Raw genomic sequence first — 21,699 nt, forward strand, 5'->3', positions numbered from 1 at the left:
GAGCCAAATGCTGCAGTGCTGATGATTTTAAAATTATTGAATAAAATTAAATCTATATTAGTGATACCCCCACCCCCACTATTAAAACTGCTTAATATGCATAAATATGGGCAGATTTTCAAAGGGGTATGCGCATACCCCCCCCCCCCCCCCGAAAACATGCCCCAAGCTCCCCCTGCATGCGCTGAGCCTATGTTGAATACGTGCGTCCTGGGGCGCGCAAGCCCCAGGACGCGCATAAGTCCCGGGGCTTTCTTTGGGGGGGGGGCGTGTCGGGGGCATGTCGCGACGGCATGTCATCCGGGGGTGGGGCTGCAGGCGAGGTTCCGGCCCAGGGGCGTTTCGGGGGCGCGGCCGAGGCCTCCGAAACTGCGCCGGGCCAGCAGGAGTAACTTTTCAAACAGGGGGGGGGGGGGTTAGGGAGGGAAAGGTGCAGGGGGAGTGGAAGGAAAGTTCCCTCTGAGGACACAGCCTTGCACACGCCGACCCCGGATTTTAAAAGATACGCGCGGCTATGCACGTATCTATTAAAAGCCGGCGTACTGTTGTTTGCGCCGTGCGGGCGTACTTTTTAAAAATCTGCCCCACTCTGTATACTGCTAGTATGGAATTATATAAAAGCCAAAACAAATGGCCTACTGCTGAGTTCCTTGCCAAGCTTCACTGCAAATATTCATTTTATTTCTCTTTGGAGCAGGATTTCAGCCTAATCATCTAAACAAGCTGAACGTAGTCAGGAGGGTCGTTCCCCCCTCCACTGTTGCAGCTGACCTGGGGGGTGGGAGAGAGGGGGATCCCTTCCAAAGACATAGCCAATTACTTCAGGAGGAGCAAGCCTGGAGTGGCTGGGGTTCCCCTCTGCTGAGGAGGCCTGATGGCTAATCCATCCCCATGCTGAACTGCGTGGGAGCTCACTTCATGGGTAGACATTGGCATGGCCTGCTGAGGCAAACCTTACTCGTCGCTCCCAATGCCCCAACTTCTCACACTCACTCTCCCCCACCACAGAAATCTCTTCTCCTATGCTCTAGCTGTAGGAAAAGCTTTTTATTTTTATATTTGGGATGCACATTAGGTTGCTAGCCTGCCATGCTAAAAGCCAGTTGTGTATGCTCGGGGTGTGTGGGTGGTGCGGGCGACTGTACATGTGTAGTCTCTAACTCTGACACGGAGCACTGCAGCTGGTGGGGAGCAGTTGCCGAAAAGGATATAATATCAATGAAGAGGAGAGCACCCTCCCCCCCCCCCCCCCCCCCCTAGCAGAATTAGCTCTGGTTCAGAGGAACAGGCTCAGCGCAGTGTCGCAGAACTAAAGCAACCATGGGAGATTGGTGCGATGCAGCTTCTGAGGAGGTCAGGCCCTGCCAGCTCGCCCAGAACGCTGGGGACTCGTGCAAGAAACTGCTCCAGCTTTTGTAACGCTGAGCTTCACCTCTTCCCACTGTAGCCCATGGTACATATACATGTAAATCCCCACACCAGGCACTGAACTGTGGCTGTGATCTCATAAGCCGACAGATATTCAGGCTAAAAGATAAGGATAGATAAGGAAAGCAGAGATTTATTACATTAAAATCTTTGGGGGCAATTAAACATCTAAACCATCGCTGTGGGCTGCTGACCAGCTGTGTCCTTAATCTTCAATGTATAGCACTAATATTATTATGTAAAACAAGACCTGCATTGCCATGAACTGCAGAGTCACAGTTCCTGCCCTGGGGGGAAGAAGCAGAATGAGACTGAGGCCTGGAGCAGCCGCATCCTTGGGACATTTCTAGAAGGCACAGACCTGAGATTAAGGACAAGGCTCTGCAGCAGCTGGCAGTGTTTCATTCTGAAGCCTGCAGGGGGTTGGGATGCTGCTGATGCACTGTTCACAATCACCAGGGGAAGGGAGTCCCGGCCATTGCTTACCAAGGAAACCTGAAGTCATTACCATGCAGTTGTGGGGAGACAGGCCCTGCCGCAGCCAGAGAACTGGTAGACAAGAATTGCCTCCATTCACCTTCCCTCTGAGAGGATCCACTTTCACTTTCGGATCACATACCACTTTGGTTCTGAAAGGACTCGGAATTTGGCGACATCTCCCTCGACTCTGGAACCCGATTTGAGTCGCATGGAAGAGCATAAAAGCGGGAAGAAAGGTTTTTGTCAGGTTGTAGTGAGATCAGATGGGTCTTTGTGCAGAGGAGTCTCGGCTAATATTGGAGGAACCTGCGCTGGTAGCGCACCCCCACAAAGGACTTCTTCACCAGCAGGACCACGACCGCAACCACAGTGCTCCCCAGAACAACTCCGATCACCAATGCTGTGTAATTGCCGGCTGTTGAACAGGAAGAATTGGGAAGTCAAAAAAGTGAAACAGGCAGACAACAAACAGTTTCTATCAAATGTAAATCAATTGCCAGGTACTTGACTTAAAGAACAGATAACTGCAATTCTGAATTTATTCGCAGATCAAGTACAGCCCAGGCAGCAGCAGTGCAAGGTTCACGTACACACACACACACATAGTACTGACAGGGGTGGGCAGTACATAACTTTTTTCCATCATTTTTAAGAATACAATAAACATAAGAGTTGCCCGCGATTGCCGGTGCATGCACACGGACGCGTGACTATTTTATAACATGTCTGCGTCTATGCACACATGTTATAAAACCCCGTACCCGTGCACACATACGCACACAATTTTATATCAACACAGGCATGTGCACGCGAATGCCGTCTCGCACACGTAAGTGGGGGGATTTTAGTAGATACGCGCGGCGACGCATTAAGGCCTTTTTCTCAGTTCCAGTTCGCCCCAGTGAAGGAGAGGACTTCCTAAACCCCCTACCTAACCTGCCTCCTTTTTACCCTATTAGCCCTGACACCTAAAAACCATTGACTGCCCTAAATATTTTTAGTTTACTACTTACCCATAGTCCATAGCAGCAGCAACTTACGCAGTCGGAGTCCGGCGGGTGCTTGTATGTGACTCTGACTTAATGGCGCTGTCCCAGCACGCCCATGCCTTTCTTAAACCCAGTTACACTAACTGCACTACCCCCATCCTCTGGCAACAAATTCCAGAGTTTAATTGTGCGTTGAGTGAAGAAGAATTTTCTCCGATTAGTTTTAAATGTGCCCCATGCTAACTTCATGGAGTGCCCCCCTAGTCTTTCTACTATCCGAAAGAGTAAATAACCGATTCACATCTACCCGTTCTAGACCTCTCATGATTTTAAACACCTCTATCATATCCCCCCTCAGCCGTCTCTTCTCCAAGCTGAAAAGTCATAACCTCTTTAGTCTTTCCTCATAGGGGAGCTGTTCCATTCCCCTTATCATTTTGGTCGCCCTTCTCTGTATAGTGTCTAATGATATGAAGTCTGTGAAACAATGCGACAAGGCGATAGGAAAAGCCAGAAGAATGCTGGGCTGCATAGAAAGAGGAATATCAAGTAAGAAAAGGGAAGTGATTATCCCCTTGTACAGGTCCTTGGTGAGGCCTCACCTGGAGTACTGTGTTCAGTTCTGGAGACCGTATCTACAAAGAGACAGAGACAAGATGGAAGCTGTACAGAGAAGGGCGACCAGAAAGGTGGAGGGTCTTCATCGGATGTCATACGAGGAGAGATTGAAGAATCTGAATATGTACACCCTGGAGGAAAGGAGGAGCAGGGGTGATATGATACAGACCTTCAGATACTTGAAAAACTTTAACGATCCAAAGACAACGACAAACCTTTTCCGCCATAAAAAAAATCAGCAGAACCAGGGGTCACGAGCTGAGGCTCCAGGGAGGAAGACTAAGAACCAATGTCAGGAAGTATTTCTTCACGGAAAGGGTGGTAGATGCTTGGAATGCCCTTCCGGAGGAAGTGGTGAAGTCCAAACTGTGAAGGACTTCAAAGGGGCGTGGGATAAACACTGTGGATCCATCAAGTCTAGAGGGCGTGAATAAAGTGGAGGCAGCAAAACACTGCACGGAGCGGCAGTAGCCACAGAGGCATTCAAACACTGCACGGAGCGGCAGTAGCCACAGAGACATTCACGGAGCGGGATGCCAGTGGCCAGTAGTTATTGTTCCACCTTCACGGAGCGGAAGGATGGAGGGCTGCTATCTCCAAAAAAAAAAAAAAAAAACCAAACAAAAAATAATAACAGGGGTGGGTAAGAGTATGGGGCAAGGGTGTGGCCTGCTTGTTACAGTGGTTGCTACCCCTAATTGAGCTGGATGTCACTTGGATGCAGATACGGCGCTGCTCTCTAAATTGGTGGTGGGGTGGAGGGGAATTAGGGCTGGAGGGTACTGGAAGCCAATAGTAACAGGTGGGAGAGAGAAAAAGGGAAATAAAAATGGATAAAGTGCGTAGCTTGCTGGGCAGACTGGATGGGCCGTTTGGTCTTTTTCTGCCGTCATTTCTATGTTTCTATGTATGTATGTTTCTATTATTTTGCAATGTTGTGCTTGTTTTAGTAAAATTTCAGGATATAAACTTAATCTATCTAAAATTGAAATATTGGGATTGAATGTTCGGAGTGATGCTAAAAAATCATTATTAGAGAGTTATCCTTTTCATTGGGTATCTAAGGCAATTAAATATCTGGGAATTTATATTTCAGGGAACTTAGAACATTTGTATTATCTTAATTTTGATCCCCTACTGAAGAAGATCAAACAAGAATGGCTTTGGTTAGTGCAGTTAGTGTAGCTGGGTTTAAAAAAGGATTGGATAAGTTCATGGAGGAGAAGTCCATTACCTGCTATTAATTAAGATGACTTAGAAAATAGCCACTGTGATTACTAGCAACAGTAACATGGAATAGACTTAGTTTTTGGGTACTTGCCAGGTTCTTATGGCCTGGATTGGCCACTGCTGGAAACAGGATGCTGGGCTTGATGGACCCTTGGTCTGACCCAGTATGGCATGTTCTTATGTTCTTATGAACTAACACGGTGGTCCCCATATTCCATTTCGTGGCTGGGTCGTATAGCTTCAATCAAAATGAATGCTTTACCAAGAGTTTTATTATTATTTTATTTCATTTTTTATAAATGCTGCCTATTAAAAATTCCAAATACCTTTTTTTCTCCCTAAATGATATATTTTCACAATTTATTTGGAAAGAGATGAGGCCAAGGATATCTCGTAACATATTGTTTGTTCCAAAGTAATCAAGGAGGGTTTAATTTGCCAGATTTTAAATGTAATCAAAAAGCAATACATTTAAGAAGTAACTGGGGGCAGATTTTCAAAGGGTTACGCGTGTAAACCCCCGAAAAGCTGCCCCTGCGCGCGCCAAGCCTATCTTGCCATAGGCTTGGCAGCGTGCACAAGCCCCAGGAACGTGCTTATGTCCCGGGGCTTTGAAAAAGGGGCGGGAAGGGGGCGGGTCCAGAGGCAGTCCACAGGCAGGACCGAGGCCTCCTTCGTTTGGCCGTGCTGGGGAATGGTGCACCAGCAGCTGGCCAGTGCGTGGAAGTTACGCCTGCCCAGAGGCAGGCGTAACTTCTGCAACAAAGGTCAGGATGGGGGTTTAGGTAGGGCTGGGGGCGGGTTAGGGAGGGGAAGGGAAGGGGAAGGTGGGGGTGGTGGAAGGAAAGTTCTCTCCCAGGCCGCTCCGATTTCGGAGCAGCCTCGGAGGGAACTGGGAAAGCCATTAGGGCTCGGCGCACACAAGGTACACAAGTGTGCGCCCCCTTGCGTGCGCTGACCTTGGATTCTATAACATGTGTGTGGCAGCGCGCGCATGTTATAAAAACGGGCATAGATTTGTTCGCGCTGGGTTGAGCGAACAAATCTACTCCCGCACGTATCTTTTAAGATCTGGCCCATTATGTTTTGGCATTTGAATCCATTAGATCAGTGGTTCTCAACTGGTGTGTCACCAAGTACCGGCATGTTTGACGCGCACTTCCTGGTCTCCCATTGCTCTTCCCTCCCTCTTCTCACCCATTGAGAAGCAAAGAATTCTTCAATGAACACTGCTGCATTCCGGCCTGTCCTAGCAGCACATTCAAGACTGAAGGGGGAACAGCAGCAGTGTTAGTGGAAGCTAGCAACAGCACAGGGCCTTTCTTCTTCCCGCCCCTGTTGGCCCAGAAGAGGAAATGATGCTTAGCAGGTGCACGGGAAGAAGAAAGAGCAATGCTGCTGCAGAAATCGTGTTTCAAGACTCCCTCTACCTCTCGTGATCTTGGGAGCACTTCCATCTCCTTTCTGAGGTAGTCCTTCACTGTCACAGACCCAGGGCAGTTAATCAACAGATTTCCCAAACCGCTGTGTGGCAGGAAATCCCTGCAGCCATATTCTCAGCTGACTGCTCTGCACCATGATGATCACAGCACACACAGGAAAACAGGTGAGTGCTGCCTTCTTACCGCTGCAGGGCTGGGGAGTCATTCCTGCAGAAGTTCCCATCCTGTCACCACTCTGCTTTAATAGCAGCATACTGGCTGCCTTGTGCTGTAGCTGCCATGTGCGCTGTGGGGTGGGGGTGAGTGAGTGAGACAGAGAGAGTGAGCCAGCATGTGTGTAACTGTGTGAGAAAATGAGTGTGATTGAGACTGTGTGTAAGTAAGACAGAGAAAGCATGAGTGAGAGAAAGAGAGATTGGTCAGGGAGGTGACTAGTGTGTGTGTGAGAGAGAAAGAAAGATTGGTCAGGGAGGTGACTAGTGTGTGTGTGTGAGAGAGAGAAAGAGAGATTGGTCAGGGAGGTGACTAGTTGTGTGTGTGTGTGTGTGTGTGTGAGAGAGAAAGAAATTGGTTAGAGAGGTGACTGCTGTGTGTATGTGAGAGAAAGATTGGTCAGGGAGGTGACTAGTGTGTGAGAGACAGAAAGTGTGTGTGTGTGTGACAGATTAGTCATGGGCCTTAAGAAAGAGGAACATGAGGACAGAGCAGCAGTCATTGCTCTTTCTGGTGAGCGCTATTGGCCTACAAGGGAAAGCAGTAGTAGAGTTACTGGAGAGGCTAAGTAAAGGTGGCTTGTTAAGTTTATCTTTCTTGATTGACTGCCATTTAATTATCTACTGTTTGAAATACTTTATTGGTGCTTAGAAAATCTTTAATAATTTTGTACGTTTTTAATGATTCAATGTTATTCTATTTATCAGTTGTTTTGAAACATTTATTATATTTATTATTCTAGTTTTCGAATTATTATTTTATATTTCTTGAGAAATGTATACATAGAAATGTAGAGACAAACTGAACTGGAAACAGCAAGAAGCCAGTCTGAGTGTATGCAGTGCAACAATGGAAAAACAAAAACATTAACTTGATGGTCACTTTATTCTGTATTTGGTGAGGGTCTGTCTGTGTTCTGCATGTGTGACCCAGGGATGAGTATTCTGCAAGCTTGTGTAGAGATCTATTGCAGCTTGGCTTATTCTGTTTTCCTACTAGGTGGTGTATTGGTGTTTAGGTCCTGGCTAAATTTTTGTAGTGTTGCCTTTTCATAGGTAGGGTTGTTACTGTTTGAATGATTTCCATAATGCAGGCGTAATGTTTTGCATATTAGTTTGTGTACATTTTTCCAGAACCTTGGACTATGTTAGGTGCTATATTTCTGTTTCCATTGCTCCAGTTTTGCACTGCATGCAGAGTGGCTTTTTTTGGGTTTCTATTCCAGTTTTCTGTCTCCATATTTGTACTTTACGGTCTTTCTGTATTTGGTGAAGGTCAAGTCTATGTGTATGACCGAGGTGAGGTATTTTACTAGCATGTAGGCATTTGTACCAATCTTATTTGCTGTGTTTTCTCACATGCCGCACGCATGTTATAAAATCCAGGGTCGGCACCCTAGGGGAGCCCCGATGGCTTTCCCCGTTCCCTTCAAGGCCGCTCCAAAATCAGAGCGGCCTTGGAGGGAACTTTTCTTCCGCTCCCCCCCACCTTCCCCTCCCTTCCCCTATGTAACTCACCTCCCAGCCCTACCTAAATCCCCCTCCCTCCCTTGTTTTACTTTTTACGCCTGCCTCTGTCAGGCGTATCTTGTGCATGCCGGCCGGCTGCTGGCGCACCATGCCCCAGCAGGGTTCTAGGGGAGGGAATGCCCTTCCTATTTTCCAGTATTTACAGATAAAAGGCTTTTAGACTCACCGAACAGTAAAAAGAGTCTGTGGTCGAAAATTGACTGCATTTGAGCAATTGGCCACTGCCCCTTATCAGAGCCGAGGTCTTATTTCTAAGATCTATAAATTATTGTTATCTGGAAAGAGTGATGCCCTGCAGAGGATCAAATCTAAATGGGAAAAACTGGTGAATCAGATGAACACTGGGGGCACACTTTTTTTTATCGATTATCAAAAAGGAGTTCTATTTGTGTTATCAGCCAGGAGTCCGGTTATAAAATTTTGTATCACTGGTAATACACTCCTCAAAGACTTAAAAAATTAGATTTACTGGAATGTGAAGTTTACTGAAAGGAGTGTGGAGGAATTGGTACCTTTTTTCATATTTGGTGAGAATGCCCCAAAATTCAGATGTACTTGACAGAAGTCCTCTCCTGGATGTTCAAGTTCACAAACATTCCTCTACCCTTGGATCCTCTTGTGATTCTTTTAGGATTGCCACATGGAAAATTCTTTCCTGTTACAAAGGGGGGTGTTAGCGTAATTAGTCATATGTTGGTGGCAGGGAGAAGGAATATAGCAAACCACTGGAGATCTTCTTCTGCTTCCCCTGTGGTAGAATGGGTACATCTACTATGGAGGGTGTGCACTATGGAATCTATTACTTTCCAAATATAGGATTTCTATTCAAATGCTGAAAATCTGGAAACCCTTTTTGCTTAAGGTAGACCTGTTCCTTAAAGAAATGGATTGAACAAATTTCTTAATATTTGAATCAGCAGAATTTAATGTAGTCTGGTTAAGGACTTGGACTAATATTTAATTTATTTACGGTTTTTATTAGATATGTACCTTCAGCTAGCTCTGTATCAATGTGTACCTGGCAATGAGTTTGACTTTAAAAAGAGTAATGTGAAGTTTATAATAAGGTGGAAGAAAGGTTAAGAGTTCTTGTGCTATGTTATGTATGATATTTTGTTGAATTGTAAATATGAGCTAATCTGGCAATCCTGTAAGTTTGAATGTTAAAATTTTAATAATTTTTTTCTTGAATTTTATATATAATAAACAAAGTAATATATACTTTGTATGAAATCGTCAAGTATTTCACAGTTAAAACAAATTATCAATAATGATACAATAATAATACAAAATCAGCACAAAATTAGAATAAACATACTTGTTCCACACTTACATCATAGGGGTAATACTGGGAGGGCAGAAAACAAATAAGAAAAAACCAAGGAGAATTCAATACTTTATTCTCATTTAAAGGAAATAAAAATATGGCTAGCTAGATGTTCCTGCCCATTATCTCAACTGGATCCTCCTCCACTTACATTAATGACAGTGCCACCCCTTCTAGCGCCCAAGAATTCTCTCAACTGGACCACATCAAAAAACATATAAGTATTCCCCTGTAGCTTCACCACACATTTACATGGGAACTTTAGGAGAAACGTTGCACCCAAGGAAATTACCTCTGGTTTTAAATCAAGAAATGCCCTCCGGCGTATCTGGGTGGATCTAGCTACATCTGGGAAGATTCTAACTGACCCCCAAGAAATGCCGTACTCATGTTTTTAAAATAGAAACGCATGATAACATTTAAATCTTGTTCCGAGCGGAATGTCACTAGCAGTGTCTCTCTGCCTATAACTTCCACCTGGGTTTCTTCTAGGTATTGAGTGAGGTTTGATAAATTTTCCATCTGGTTAGCAATCAATGGACCTTGCTTCTGTGGTAAATGCATTATTTTCTTTACAGCAGGAATTTTTCTGAGGGAATCTTCAAAATTCCCCAAGATATTTTTTTAAGGAAATCAAAGTAGGTTCATCTTTAATTTTAGGAAAGTTCAATATTCTGAGACTGAGATGTCTTATGGAATGTTCTAAAAATTCATTCTTCCTAATAGAGGCCAATCTCTCTCTTGTGATCACCTCTGTTGTACTTTTCAAATTCTTAACCTCCTCCTCCAAGGAATGAATTGCCACACATTGTTCAGTCAGAATACGCTGGTGATCTTGAGCCACAGAGTCTAACTTTAGGGATACCCCTTGCAAATGTAGAGACTGTTGCTGGAGATTAGCTGAGAGCATTGCCATAAAGTCCCACAAGGAGTCTAGAGTTACAATAGCTGGTTTTTTAATCCCCACAAAGGGTCGACTCGCCCCTCCAGCTCCAGGTTCTAGATCTCCTCCAGCCACCACTTCCCATGGGACCTCCCCGGTCCCTTCCACTCCTCCTCCAGGGCTGACTGAACTGTGGTCCGGGGTTGAGGTTTTGCCCTCTCAGGCTCCCCACCTCAGGCTCCGTCCTCCTGAAGGAATTTGGTGGGGGTCCTTCCCACTCCTCCAGCATCCACGGTAGGTCTCAAGGAGGAAGCTAGCAGCAATTGTCGAGGATCCGGGGGACTTAAAGATATTTCCCCTGGTGAGAATAGAGCTCCTCTCTCGATTCCACCTGCGGGAGTTGTCGTCCCCACATTTGGGGCCGGAACAAGTGAATTCGGGTATTCAGGAGTTGTTGAAAGGAGAAGGCTGGGTCTGGGTGGGTATAACCTTCACCTTCCCTTTCCTCTTGTGCGGCACGATTTTCAAATTAGCAGCTCTCACCGCGCTACCAGGAACCAAACAAATAAGAGATAGAGGAAAAAGAAACGCCGTTCAAGGCCGAATCCATCCTCTCACCGTGGCCGCCATATTGGATCCGCCCCCCCCCCCCCCCCAATTTAATAACAATTTTAACAAAAAAAAAAAAATTTCATCTGCCATTTGGATGCCAAATTTTCCAGTTTCGCAAGGTCCTCCTACAATTTCTCATAATCCACAAGTGATTTAACTACTCTGAATAATTTATATCATCTGTAAATTTGATCACCTCACTCGTCGTTTCCCTTTCCTGATCATTTATAAATTTATTCAAAAGCACCGGTCCAAGTACAGATCCCTGAGACACTCCACTGTTTACCCTTTTCCTCTGAAAAAATTGACCATTTAATCCTACTCTGTTTCCTGTCTTTTAACCAGTTTGTAATCCACGAAAGGACATTCGCCTCCTATCCCATGACTTTTTAGTTTTGTAGAAGCCTCTCATGAGGGACTTGGTCAAACACCTTCTGAAAATCCAAATACACTACATCAACTGGTTCACCTTTATCCACGTGTTTATTAACTCCTTCAAAAAAAATGAAGGCAGATTTATGAAGCAAGACTTCCCTTGGGTAATTAGCCGTGTTCCATTAAACCATGTATTTCTATATGCTCTGTGATTTTGATCTTTAGAATAGCTTACACTATTTTTCCCAGCACTGAAGTCAGGCTCAATGGTCTATAGTTTCCCGGATCGCCCCTGGAGTCCTTTTTAAATTTGGGGGTTACATTGGCTACCCTCCAGTCTTCAGGTACAATGGATGATTTTAATGATAGGTTACAATAGATCTGAAATTTAATTTTTGAGTTCCTTCAGAACCCTCGGGTGCATACCATCCGGACCAGGTGATTTGCTACTCTTTAGTTTGTCAATCTGGCCTACTACATCTTCCAGGTTCACAGTGATTTGGTTCAGTTCATCTGACTCATCACCCTTGAAAACCATCTCTGGAACTGGTATCTCCCCAACATCCTTATTAGTAAACATAGAAGCAAAGAATTCATTTAGTCTTTCTATAATGACCTTATCTTCCCTAAAAACCCCTCGGTCATTTAAACGGTCAACAGATTCCCTGCATGTTTCCTGCTTTGGATATATTTAATCAACATATAAGAATTAGAGAGACAACAATTTCCAATACATCAATATTATGTTTATTTATATAGAAAACCCCACAAAACCCTGCATAGACAAATTTAAAACTAAGCTAGCACATTCATACACACACACCACAATAAAAATCACATGAAGTTTGAAATGTTCATAGACCCAATTTTTAGTTGTACATATAATTTATACATTTAACACAAGCCAATTAATACAATCATCTATTCATTGACGAAAGTATATTACTCCATCAATATTGTAAACAGGAATCCATTATTCAATACGTCCGACAAAAGACATCTTCGTTTCGCCTCACTATTTAGAGGCTTCCTCAGGGACTGTGTTTATAACATTTCATTTGGCAGTTATGCACTACAAAAAATCATAATAACATTAAAACAATTTCTAACGGGATCAATCAATTATCAATATAATATTTCCCAACAATATTCAAAAGTCATATTGTAAACAAACCTCTACACTGGCCCGGCCCCACAAGACTCACTTATCTTCCTAACCCAACTAACTCCACACTGCCACTCTAATTTCAAAGCGCATTCCGTACATAAATTACCCTCACCTATCCAGCCAAACTGAAACCCACACTTTAAACCAATAAAAACCCAAATGAATAACTCAAACTAACTAAAAAAGAGAGAGCACTCACATTTGATATTACTTTACTGTTCACATCTGACCTCACTGGGCGTCCCGATATTCCAGCATATCTTCAAAAGTATCATCAAATGAGTTTAATTATTCACCATGCTGCATGAGTGGCATACGTCGCTTGACTTAATATATATTTACGCAAAAAATTTTTAACCACACCAGCCAACCAGCACACTCAAACTATCATGATTCTGCAATGATATAAAATGAAAAGGTCATTGAAACGAGCATACACAAGCTTTACCTATAACACTTACCCCACGCCGTCCCGTTAAAAGTTCTCTAATACTCAACGTTTCCTCGGAAGGGACGTCATCGGCGTCACCCCTAGCAATGTGAATTTCAAGTGCTAACAACAACTTTATATAGAAGGCACAATTACATCCTGACAATCACCAGCCTGACAAAATTACCCATTCATTGAGTTGAAAAACTTCAACCACACACTAATCTAAGAGTAATTAAAGCAAACACTAAAAGGGAGACCATATTAATGCCATAAAAAAATACTCCATCGGCACCCAAAACGAGAAACCAGAGTAAAAAGAACTTCCAGCCCTTAAGAATCCGGTAATCCCTTACAGTGATGTTTAAAAGAAAGCACTCCACTCGATAGGTCCATTCAACCCATTTGGAATTATAGTTTGCCAGCTAAAAATAAACCGCTGTTCAATTTTTCTAGTGCAGTTGACAAATCACCACCATGCTTAAGCGAAACCTGTTTGAGTTATTCATTTGGGTTTTTATTGGTTTAAAGTGTGGGTTTCAGTTTGGCTGGATAGGTGAGGGTAATTTATGTACGGAATGCGCTTTGAAATTAGAGTGGCAGTGTGGAGTTAGTTGGGTTAGGAAGATAAGTGAGTCTTGTGGGGCCGGGCCAGTGTAGAGGTTTGTTTACAATATGACTTTTGAATATTGTTGGGAAATATTATATTGATAATTGATTGATCCCGTTAGAAATTGTTTAATGTTATTATGATTTTTTGTAGTGCATAACTGCAAATGAAATGTTATAAACACAGTCCCTGAGGAAGCCTCTAAATAGTGAGGCGAAACGAAGATGTCTTTTGTCGGACGTATTGAATAATGGATTCCTGTTTACAATATTGATGGAGTAATATACTTTCGTCAATGAATAGATGATTGTATTAAATTGGCTTGTGTTAAATGTATAAATTATATGTACAACTAAAAATTGGGTCTATGAACATTTCAAACTTCATGTGATTTTTATTGTGGTGTGTGTGTATGAATGTGCTAGCTTAGTTTTAAATTTGTCTATGCAGGGTTTTGTGGGGTTTTCTATATAAATAAACATAATATTGATGTATTGGAAATTGTTGTCTCTCTAATTTTTATATGTTGATGATAGTGAATTAGGGAGTGGTACTTAAAATTGCCCTTTGTGTTGTTATACCTAGTTGGATATATTTAAAACATTTTCTATTATAAGTGTTTGCCTCTACAGCCAGCTTCATTTCAAATTCTCTATAGTTTTACACTTAACTTGACAATGCTTATGCTTTTTCCTATTTTCTTCAGATGGATCCTTCTTCCAATTTTTGAAGGATGTGTTTTTTTTTGGCTAAAATAGCCTCTTTCACTTCACCTTTTAACCATGCCGGTACTCATTTTCCCTTCCTTCCACCTTTCTTAATGCATGGTATACATCTGGATTGTGTTTCTAAGATTGCATTTTTAAACAAAGTCCATGCCTATTGTACACTTTTAACCTTTGCAGCTGGACCTTTCAGTATCTTTCTAACTATTTTCCTTATTTTATCAGTTTCCCTTTTGAAAATTTAGTGTTAGAGCTATAGATTTACATAGTCCCCCTTCCAGTCATTAGTTCAGATTTGCTCATGTTATGATCACTATTGCTAAGTGGCCTCACAACCATTACCTCTCTCACCAAAGCATGTGTTCCACTAAGAATTAGATCTAAAATAGATCCCTCTCTCATTGGTTCCTGAACCAATTGCTCCATGAAGCAGTTGTTTGTTCCATTCAGGAACTTTATTGTCTTTAGCATGTCCCGATGATATATTTACCCAGTCAATATGGGGTAATTGAAATCTCCCATTTTTACTGCACTGCCAAATTGGTTAGCTTCCTTGATTTCTCTTAGCATTTCATCATCTGTGTGATCATTTTGGCCAACACACATGGGATTTCTACCCATATAGATTCTACTGAGCATTTAGTCTCTTGTATGATCTTTATCCTGTTGGACTCTATACCCTCCCAGACATAAAGTGCCACACCCCCACCAAGTTGATCCTCTCTATCATTGCAATATAATTTGTACCCTGATATAGCACTGTCCCATTGGTTATCCTCCTTCCACCAAGTCTCTGTAATGCCAATTATGTCAATCTCATCATTTTCTGCTATACACTCTAACTCTCCCATCTTACTTCTTAGACTTCTGGCATTGGCATACAGACATTTCAAAGTGTGTTTTTTGTTTGAATTAACAACCTGCTTTTCAGTTGACAGGGATAAAGTGAAATCCTTTTACTCAGGTGATTCTTTACTTATAGGCACATGGACTACTTTTGCTTTTATTGGAACCTCTCTGTTGTGATGCTCTAACTCTCCTGTTTCATTAGTATCCTTCAAGGATACATTTCTCTGAATCATGCACTGCTGAGTGACTGTCAGCTTTCCCTCTTGTTCTATTTAAAAGCTGCTCTATCTCCTTTTAAAAGTTAGTGCCAGCATCCTGGTTCTACTCTGGTTAAGGTGGAGCCCATCCTTTCGGAAAGTCTCCCCTTCCCCAAAAGGTTTCCCAGTTCCTTACAAAACTGAATCCCTCTTCCCTACACCATCAGCTCATCCACGCATTGAGATTCTGGAGATCTGCCTGCCTCTGGGTACCTGCACATGGAACAGGGAGCATTTCGAAGAATGCAGCCCTGGAGGTTCTGGATTTCAGCTTTCTACCTAAAATCCTAAATTTGGCTTCCAGAACCTCCCTCCCACAATTTCCTATGTCATTGATGCCCACTTGTACCATGACAGGTGGCTCCTCCCCAGCTCTGTCTATAATCCTATCTAGGTGACGCGTGAGGTCCGCCACCTTCGCACCAGGCAGGCAAGTTACCAGGCGATCCTCACGTCCACCAGCCACCCTGCTATCTACATTTCTAATAATGAAATCTAATAATTGAATCTAATAATTGGATCATTGTTTTAGAATTTTGGACTTCTGTTCACTGGGAACTTAACAAGCACAACTCATTTCACATAGCGCACTGAATAGCATTCAAATAGCAATGATTCATAATTACTGCTGACCTAAACTACATTTGGCATGTTCCTTCTGCCACCATACAATTAGAGTGGGGTAAAATCTGTTCTCTATAGTAATGGCTCGAGTCTACACTGTAAACTCAGGACTGAATGGGCAATATAAACTAATTGTTCTATGCTAAGCTTACATTGAAAACTTGGTTATAGATTGCCTATAGATATATACTTGAGATTATATTCTATAAACTCATGGTTATCATTTGAGTGTATATCCGAGTTATAGGTTAGTGTACACCATTTCCTCAGTTTATAGATTTGCATTTTAGATTTAATTATTCGTCTAGAAATCTGAGCTCAGGTACAGACTGTGCCCTTTCGGTTATACGTGCTATGTTCTCAGGATCACAGCTAGAATATTCATTATGTGGTAGGATTGTGACTGGCTCTTACTGTTGCTCGTGTCCTTGGTGATGCGGATGGGTCCTGCGCTGATTCTATATATGTTAGTCTCCAGTACTGCATTACGAGAATGGGAGATTCTGAAGGAGCTGCCACACTCCATCAGGCAGTGTTGAGATCCACTCAGATTCTTGCACAATTGGACTTCACATGCTACAAACAGCTGGACACAGAACAGATGCAAGTAGAAGCACATGAAACAAAAAGGCCAGGCCATCATCATTTGTGAACAGGTCTATATGTTTTAGAGCAGTCCTTGATTTTAATACCCAAGGTGTGTGTGGAGACTTTGTCACATATATTTGGATGTGCAGTGTGTGTATATTAGGGTGAAGAGGTACATATGGAAAGTGTGTAGGTATATGTGTGGAGCATGTGTAGGTTGTATTATATGGCAAGTATGTATAGTATTTATGAATATGTGTGATGAGTATAAGTATGTGGGAAGAATGTGTGTGGGTGCACATGTGCAGATTTTTTGGGTGTATGTTTTGGAAAGTGAATGTCATGGTCCGGCTGGCTGGATAAGGGAATTCCCCCTACAGGAACAGTACAGGGCTCTGCCAGAGCAGGGCAGGGACTTCCACCTGATCAGCCACTTCCCCCTTGGGTTGGGCCCACAGGTTCTAGTGGTTGGCAGGACTTTCCTGAAATAATACACAGCAGGATGAGGTCAGGCAAGTAGTGGTCTTCACCTGACCAGTCATCTCATTCTTGGGTTGGGCCTGCAGGTGTGGCCAGCAGGACTTCTAGAGGTGATGCATTGAGTAAGGAACAGGGTACTCACTGGATCAGCGAGTGTACCAACAGGCAAGAGAGATCAGTAGACACAAGACAGGGCAAGATTACTGGGCTAGGCCACTGGGAGGCCTTGACAAGACACAGGGCTGGGGCACAGGGAGACTCATAGGAAACAGCAGGACCACTGGGGCCCACAGGGACCACTGGGAGACCCACAAGGAAATAGGAAGGTTGCTGAGAGGCCCCAGAGAACAGGGAACATACAGACCAGAAAGGCAACCAGAGGACCTGACTGGACAGGACAGTATTAAAGAATACACACAGACAGGAAAGGCCTAAACAAGACAAGGAACACAGACCACAGGCCAGTCAAGGCAGGCAGGCAAGAAGCCCAAACAGGGCAGGAGCAATACACAGAGCAAAGCAAGGATGCAGGGACAAGGACAAGTGCAAGGTATACTGGCAAAGGTCCAAGAACAAACAGCAAGGGCAACAAACATACAGGGTAAGACAGAACAATACAAGAAGGCCTAAACAGGCCATGCTGGAACAAGGCTAGGAAAAAAAAGCCCACAAGGCCAAAAGGCAAATAAGCAAGGCAAGGTAAGGTCAAGAAGGCTACAAGTTAACAAGGCAAAGCAATAAGGCCAAGTGGGCCACAAAGAACCCAAACAAGCAAGACGGCCACACTGTAACAAGAATAAGTTCATGGTTGGCCAAAGCAAGGAGCCGAGGTGACTCCATGAGGAAGCCCAGAGGAAACTGTGAGGGAGGTTCTTATAGGGTGTGCCTTGCTGAGTCATGCAGCCTTCAAGATGGCAGCTAGAGTGGGTTGAGTAGCTCAACGAGGACCCCTGCTGGTGGAGGGACTGCCTAGCAGCCATGTTTGTTACAGTGTTGCTACATGTATCCATGGGTATATAGGCACTGTATATGTGAGAGTATATGTGGAGTGTCTGTGAACATTTCAGTGGATGGACATGTATGTGCAGTATTAAATGGAAGGCTGCTGTACTACATATGACAAACATGCATGCATACCCATCCATTGAAACATACAGACACCATTCTATACTTAAGCACAGAGGACAACTTTCAAAGAACTACGTGCAGCCCCATATATGCACATATATGGCTGCACAAAGATCTACAACCTGCGCATGTGAGGTACACAGATATTATAAAATATGCATGTCTAACCCTAAATATATACACATATATGTTTACTTATGTGACAATACCTGCAATGCATTCAAAGCACAAAGTTTTTCCACCTATTTAAAAAATATACGCATGAATGTTTTCTGTCTGAAAAAATTACAGCTTATGTAAACCCTGATTTACGCGTAATTAAAAACACCAGTTTGCCGACGTCTCCACCAGTCCTTCTCCAGGTCATTGAGACCCTCTTGGTTCTTCACCCTGAACTCCTCCCTGTTCACCCAGACCTCCCATCCAACCATTAGTAGACAATAAAGGAGTCAGATATCAATTGCGCAAGATAATTGGCAGGTGTGAAATTACAGGAATAAAATAGCAACTTACATGCTACTTACGTGTATATATGCTAATTTTATGCATGTAACTCCTTTGAAAATTCACCCCTAAGACAGGAAGGTCAATTTTGGCCCTCAAGGGTCACAAACATGTCTGGGTTTAAGGATAGCCCAGGGAATACGCACAAGTTCATTTGCATACTATGGTTGTCCTGAAAAACAGACTGGTTTGAAGCCCTCAAGGCCCAGAGTTGCACACCTCTACAACAAGGCATTGGATATCATTTGTTTTGGGTGCATTGTGAAACATGAGGACTTCAACCACCCAGTACATAAAAAATGTGGATTTTAAGGGTAAAACAGAGATGCCCTTTCAACAGGAATGAGTTCTACTTTAACAGGGCAGGAATCTGACATGTACCTCAGATGCAGTGAATACCGAGGACAGTCTAAGGCTGTAAATCTTCTCTTTGGAGTTTCCCATCATCACCTCCTCTGCTGTTTTATTACTCAGGCAGCTGTGTGGAAAGAAGAAAGATTAATAAGCATATATTCAATCCCTGTGATCCCCATATTACAATGCTGAGTAATTGCTATCAACAGGAAGCTTTGTAACTACAACTGTGATACCTGTTAGTATCCCATAAACCTAGTGCAGCAAGGCCTGTTGGTATAGGTAAGCCCATGCAGGGGGCTGTGTTCATGCAGGCTTCCTTGGGCAACAGTACCAGAAAATCATTGCATCTTTCAGAGATAAGAGTGAAAGGCCTACTTTTTTGTGAGAAGAAAGGAATTTCTCCTTAGGAGAAGACATATTTGGTGAGTTAATGAACAGGTGCAGATATGGTGCTAGAAATACATCACCTGTAAGCAGGTTAGAGATCTTGGGGTGATTTTAGACAACCGACTAAACCTAAGGAAAATGGTCAACACAACAACTAAAGACTGCTTCTTCAGATTACAGGTCCTAAAACGACTTAAACCACTCCTATTCTTCCATGACTTCAGGACAGTTCTCCAAGCGCTACTGTTCGCCAAAATAGACTACTGCAGCGCCCTTCTACTAGGACTCCCCAAATCCACTACCAAACCTCTGCAGATGATTCAAAATGCGGCAGCAAGATTGTTGACCAGTACCAACCGCTGCGAACACATCTCACCCATACTCAGGAACCTTCACTGGTTACCAGTGAATTTCAGAATTCTATACAAATCAATCACCTTAATCCACAAAACCATCCATCATCAACTTCAACTTGACCTGGAAATACCATTCAAACTCCACTCCTCTAACAGACCAACTAGAGATATTTACAAAGGCACTCTCAATGTCCCCCCCACTAAAGCCACACGCCTCGCTACGACCAAAGACAGAGCCTTTTCGATAGCAGGCCCATCTATCTGGAACAGCATCCCATCAAATCTCAGCCTGGAGCCTTGCCTTTTAACTTTTAGAAAAAGACTTAAAACCTGGCTCTTTCACCAAGCCTTCCCTGAACCACCAGTCAATTACTAGTTGGCATTCATTCCTACCCGGTCTGGCACTCTGTCTTCTCGTATAAAATGGACTCTGAGACGTTCAGGTTATAGCACTGTTTAAGTTTTGTTTTTTTTAATTTGTTCATTCTATGGTAACAACACTTTACCGGCCTTTCTTCTTTCCAGCTTGTTGTAAGCTTCCAAGTTCTCTCCCCCTGTTGATTGTAACTTTGACTTATTCCTACCTATTGTTATCTTTCGTTTACTTGAATTATTACTCTAGTTTTCCCTTTGTTAAACTGTAAACCGATCCGATATGGTTATTTACTATGAAGGTCGGTATAAAAAACTGTTAAATAAATAAATAAATAAGAAATAATCATAAGTCTTTTTGGCAAGGAGGCACACTCTTTACAGGCTGACTGTAAATATTGCTATTTTGCTATATATAAATGGTACTCTCTCCCTATCAGAAGGACATTCTTAGCATTATTATTAAAACCATTATACAAACGTATATATCTTGGCATTAATCTACTTCTGAGAGCTGAACCTGGGACCTAACAGTTATCTGTGCTTCACAAATGAGTCTGAAAGCGTGAAGTGAGAAGATCTGCAAGGGTCTAGATTCTGACAGTGTGAATCACAACAGAACATCCAGCTGGCTGAATTGCTGTTCAGTGTACCCAGTCAAGGGATCAAGCAATGGCTTCTTCCACTGCAGTAGCAGTGAGGGTGCATACAACTATTTCAGCCTACAAATGGAGCAGGAGGACTTCTTTATAAAAACAGTTTTCAGTGTTGACAAAGATTGACACTGTGACAGGGTGTGTAGACCTTTTACATGAGACTGTGTTGGGAGAGGCTGGCCCATGGGATCAGTAAGGAGGGTCCCCAGTTCAATTCTGATGTTGTGGAGGCTCGGAAGAGAATATCGGTCATTATTCAAGGGTTACCACAGTGGTTGGATTCAGGACCCTCAATTTAAGGTTCTCGAAGGCACCCTGGGGCCATGTGAGCTTGGCCCCTGGTTCAGTCTATCACTGCAATGATTAGAATAGATGTATTGGGGCTGGAGGGGGGTCTGGGACAGATATAAAACAGGGGGAAATCCCCTGGTAATTGCAAATGAAGGCTCATGACAATCCCAGCCCTGTGTCTGATTGAGCTGGAAGCCCAAAGGAGCAGGTCTGGATCCCATTCTGCCTGGCCACAACCAGCAGGTGCAATTAAAGGCACTCCAAAGACAGCCTGTCAGCTGCTTGGGCATATTCCTGACAGAAGCTGCTAAAGGGGAAAGTCAGTGTGTAGCAAGTACATGGTTAAGTACTCTGCCACTGATATTTTCAGTATATAGATAGATCAGGGGTGAACAAACTACAGCCCACGGGACCCATGGCCATCCTTGCCTACCATGGCATGAGCGTGCCAGCCCACAGCAGCAGCATCACTTCTGCCAGCCAGTGGGAGAGGGCGTGACATCCATGGTTCAATGGAAGTGATGTCACTGCTGTAGGATGCAGGTCTCTATTATTATTATTTTTAAAGAAACCCCATCTCCTCCACTCTTTGATTGGAGCTTGGGAGCTCTTCGTCTACCCACTACCCCTTCCAGACACCAATGTAGCCCTCAGACCAAAATGTTAGCTATCCCTGATATAGATGGACTTTATAGGAAAGATTACTGGACCTACTGACCTGGGAACTGTTTATCAAACTGTGGTGTGAAACAAAAGTTGTACCTGATTGGAGGACAGCACGCTATTGCTGA

At 43.3% G+C, this 21,699-nt stretch overlaps 1 protein-coding gene across 5 annotated transcripts in view; it reads right to left on the reverse strand.

Moving 5' to 3' along the window:
- Nucleotides 1-250: 250 nt before the first annotated feature.
- The window catches only part of LOC115079349, a 74,394-nt gene continuing 52,945 nt past the window's right edge, over nucleotides 251-21,699 (reverse strand). For 2 of the 5 annotated variants that reach the window (XM_029582848.1, XM_029582844.1), the window contains exons 3-5: nucleotides 18,871-18,967; nucleotides 16,204-16,375; nucleotides 251-2,323 (exon numbers count right to left, since the gene is read on the reverse strand). In XM_029582848.1, coding sequence (XP_029438708.1) covers nucleotides 2,199-2,323; nucleotides 16,204-16,375; nucleotides 18,871-18,967 — 394 coding nt within the window. In that variant the 3' untranslated portion in view covers nucleotides 251-2,198. Of the gene's footprint in view, nucleotides 2,324-8,179; nucleotides 8,585-12,548; nucleotides 12,690-16,203; nucleotides 16,376-18,870; nucleotides 18,968-21,699 lie in introns of those variants that run through there. The other 3 variants (XM_029582846.1, XM_029582845.1, XM_029582847.1) reach the window with 3 other exon arrangements.

The sequence above is a fragment of the Rhinatrema bivittatum genome, chromosome 17, assembly GCF_901001135.1.
Source record: "Rhinatrema bivittatum chromosome 17, aRhiBiv1.1, whole genome shotgun sequence".
NCBI classification, from domain to species: Eukaryota; Metazoa; Chordata; class Amphibia; order Gymnophiona; family Rhinatrematidae; genus Rhinatrema; species Rhinatrema bivittatum.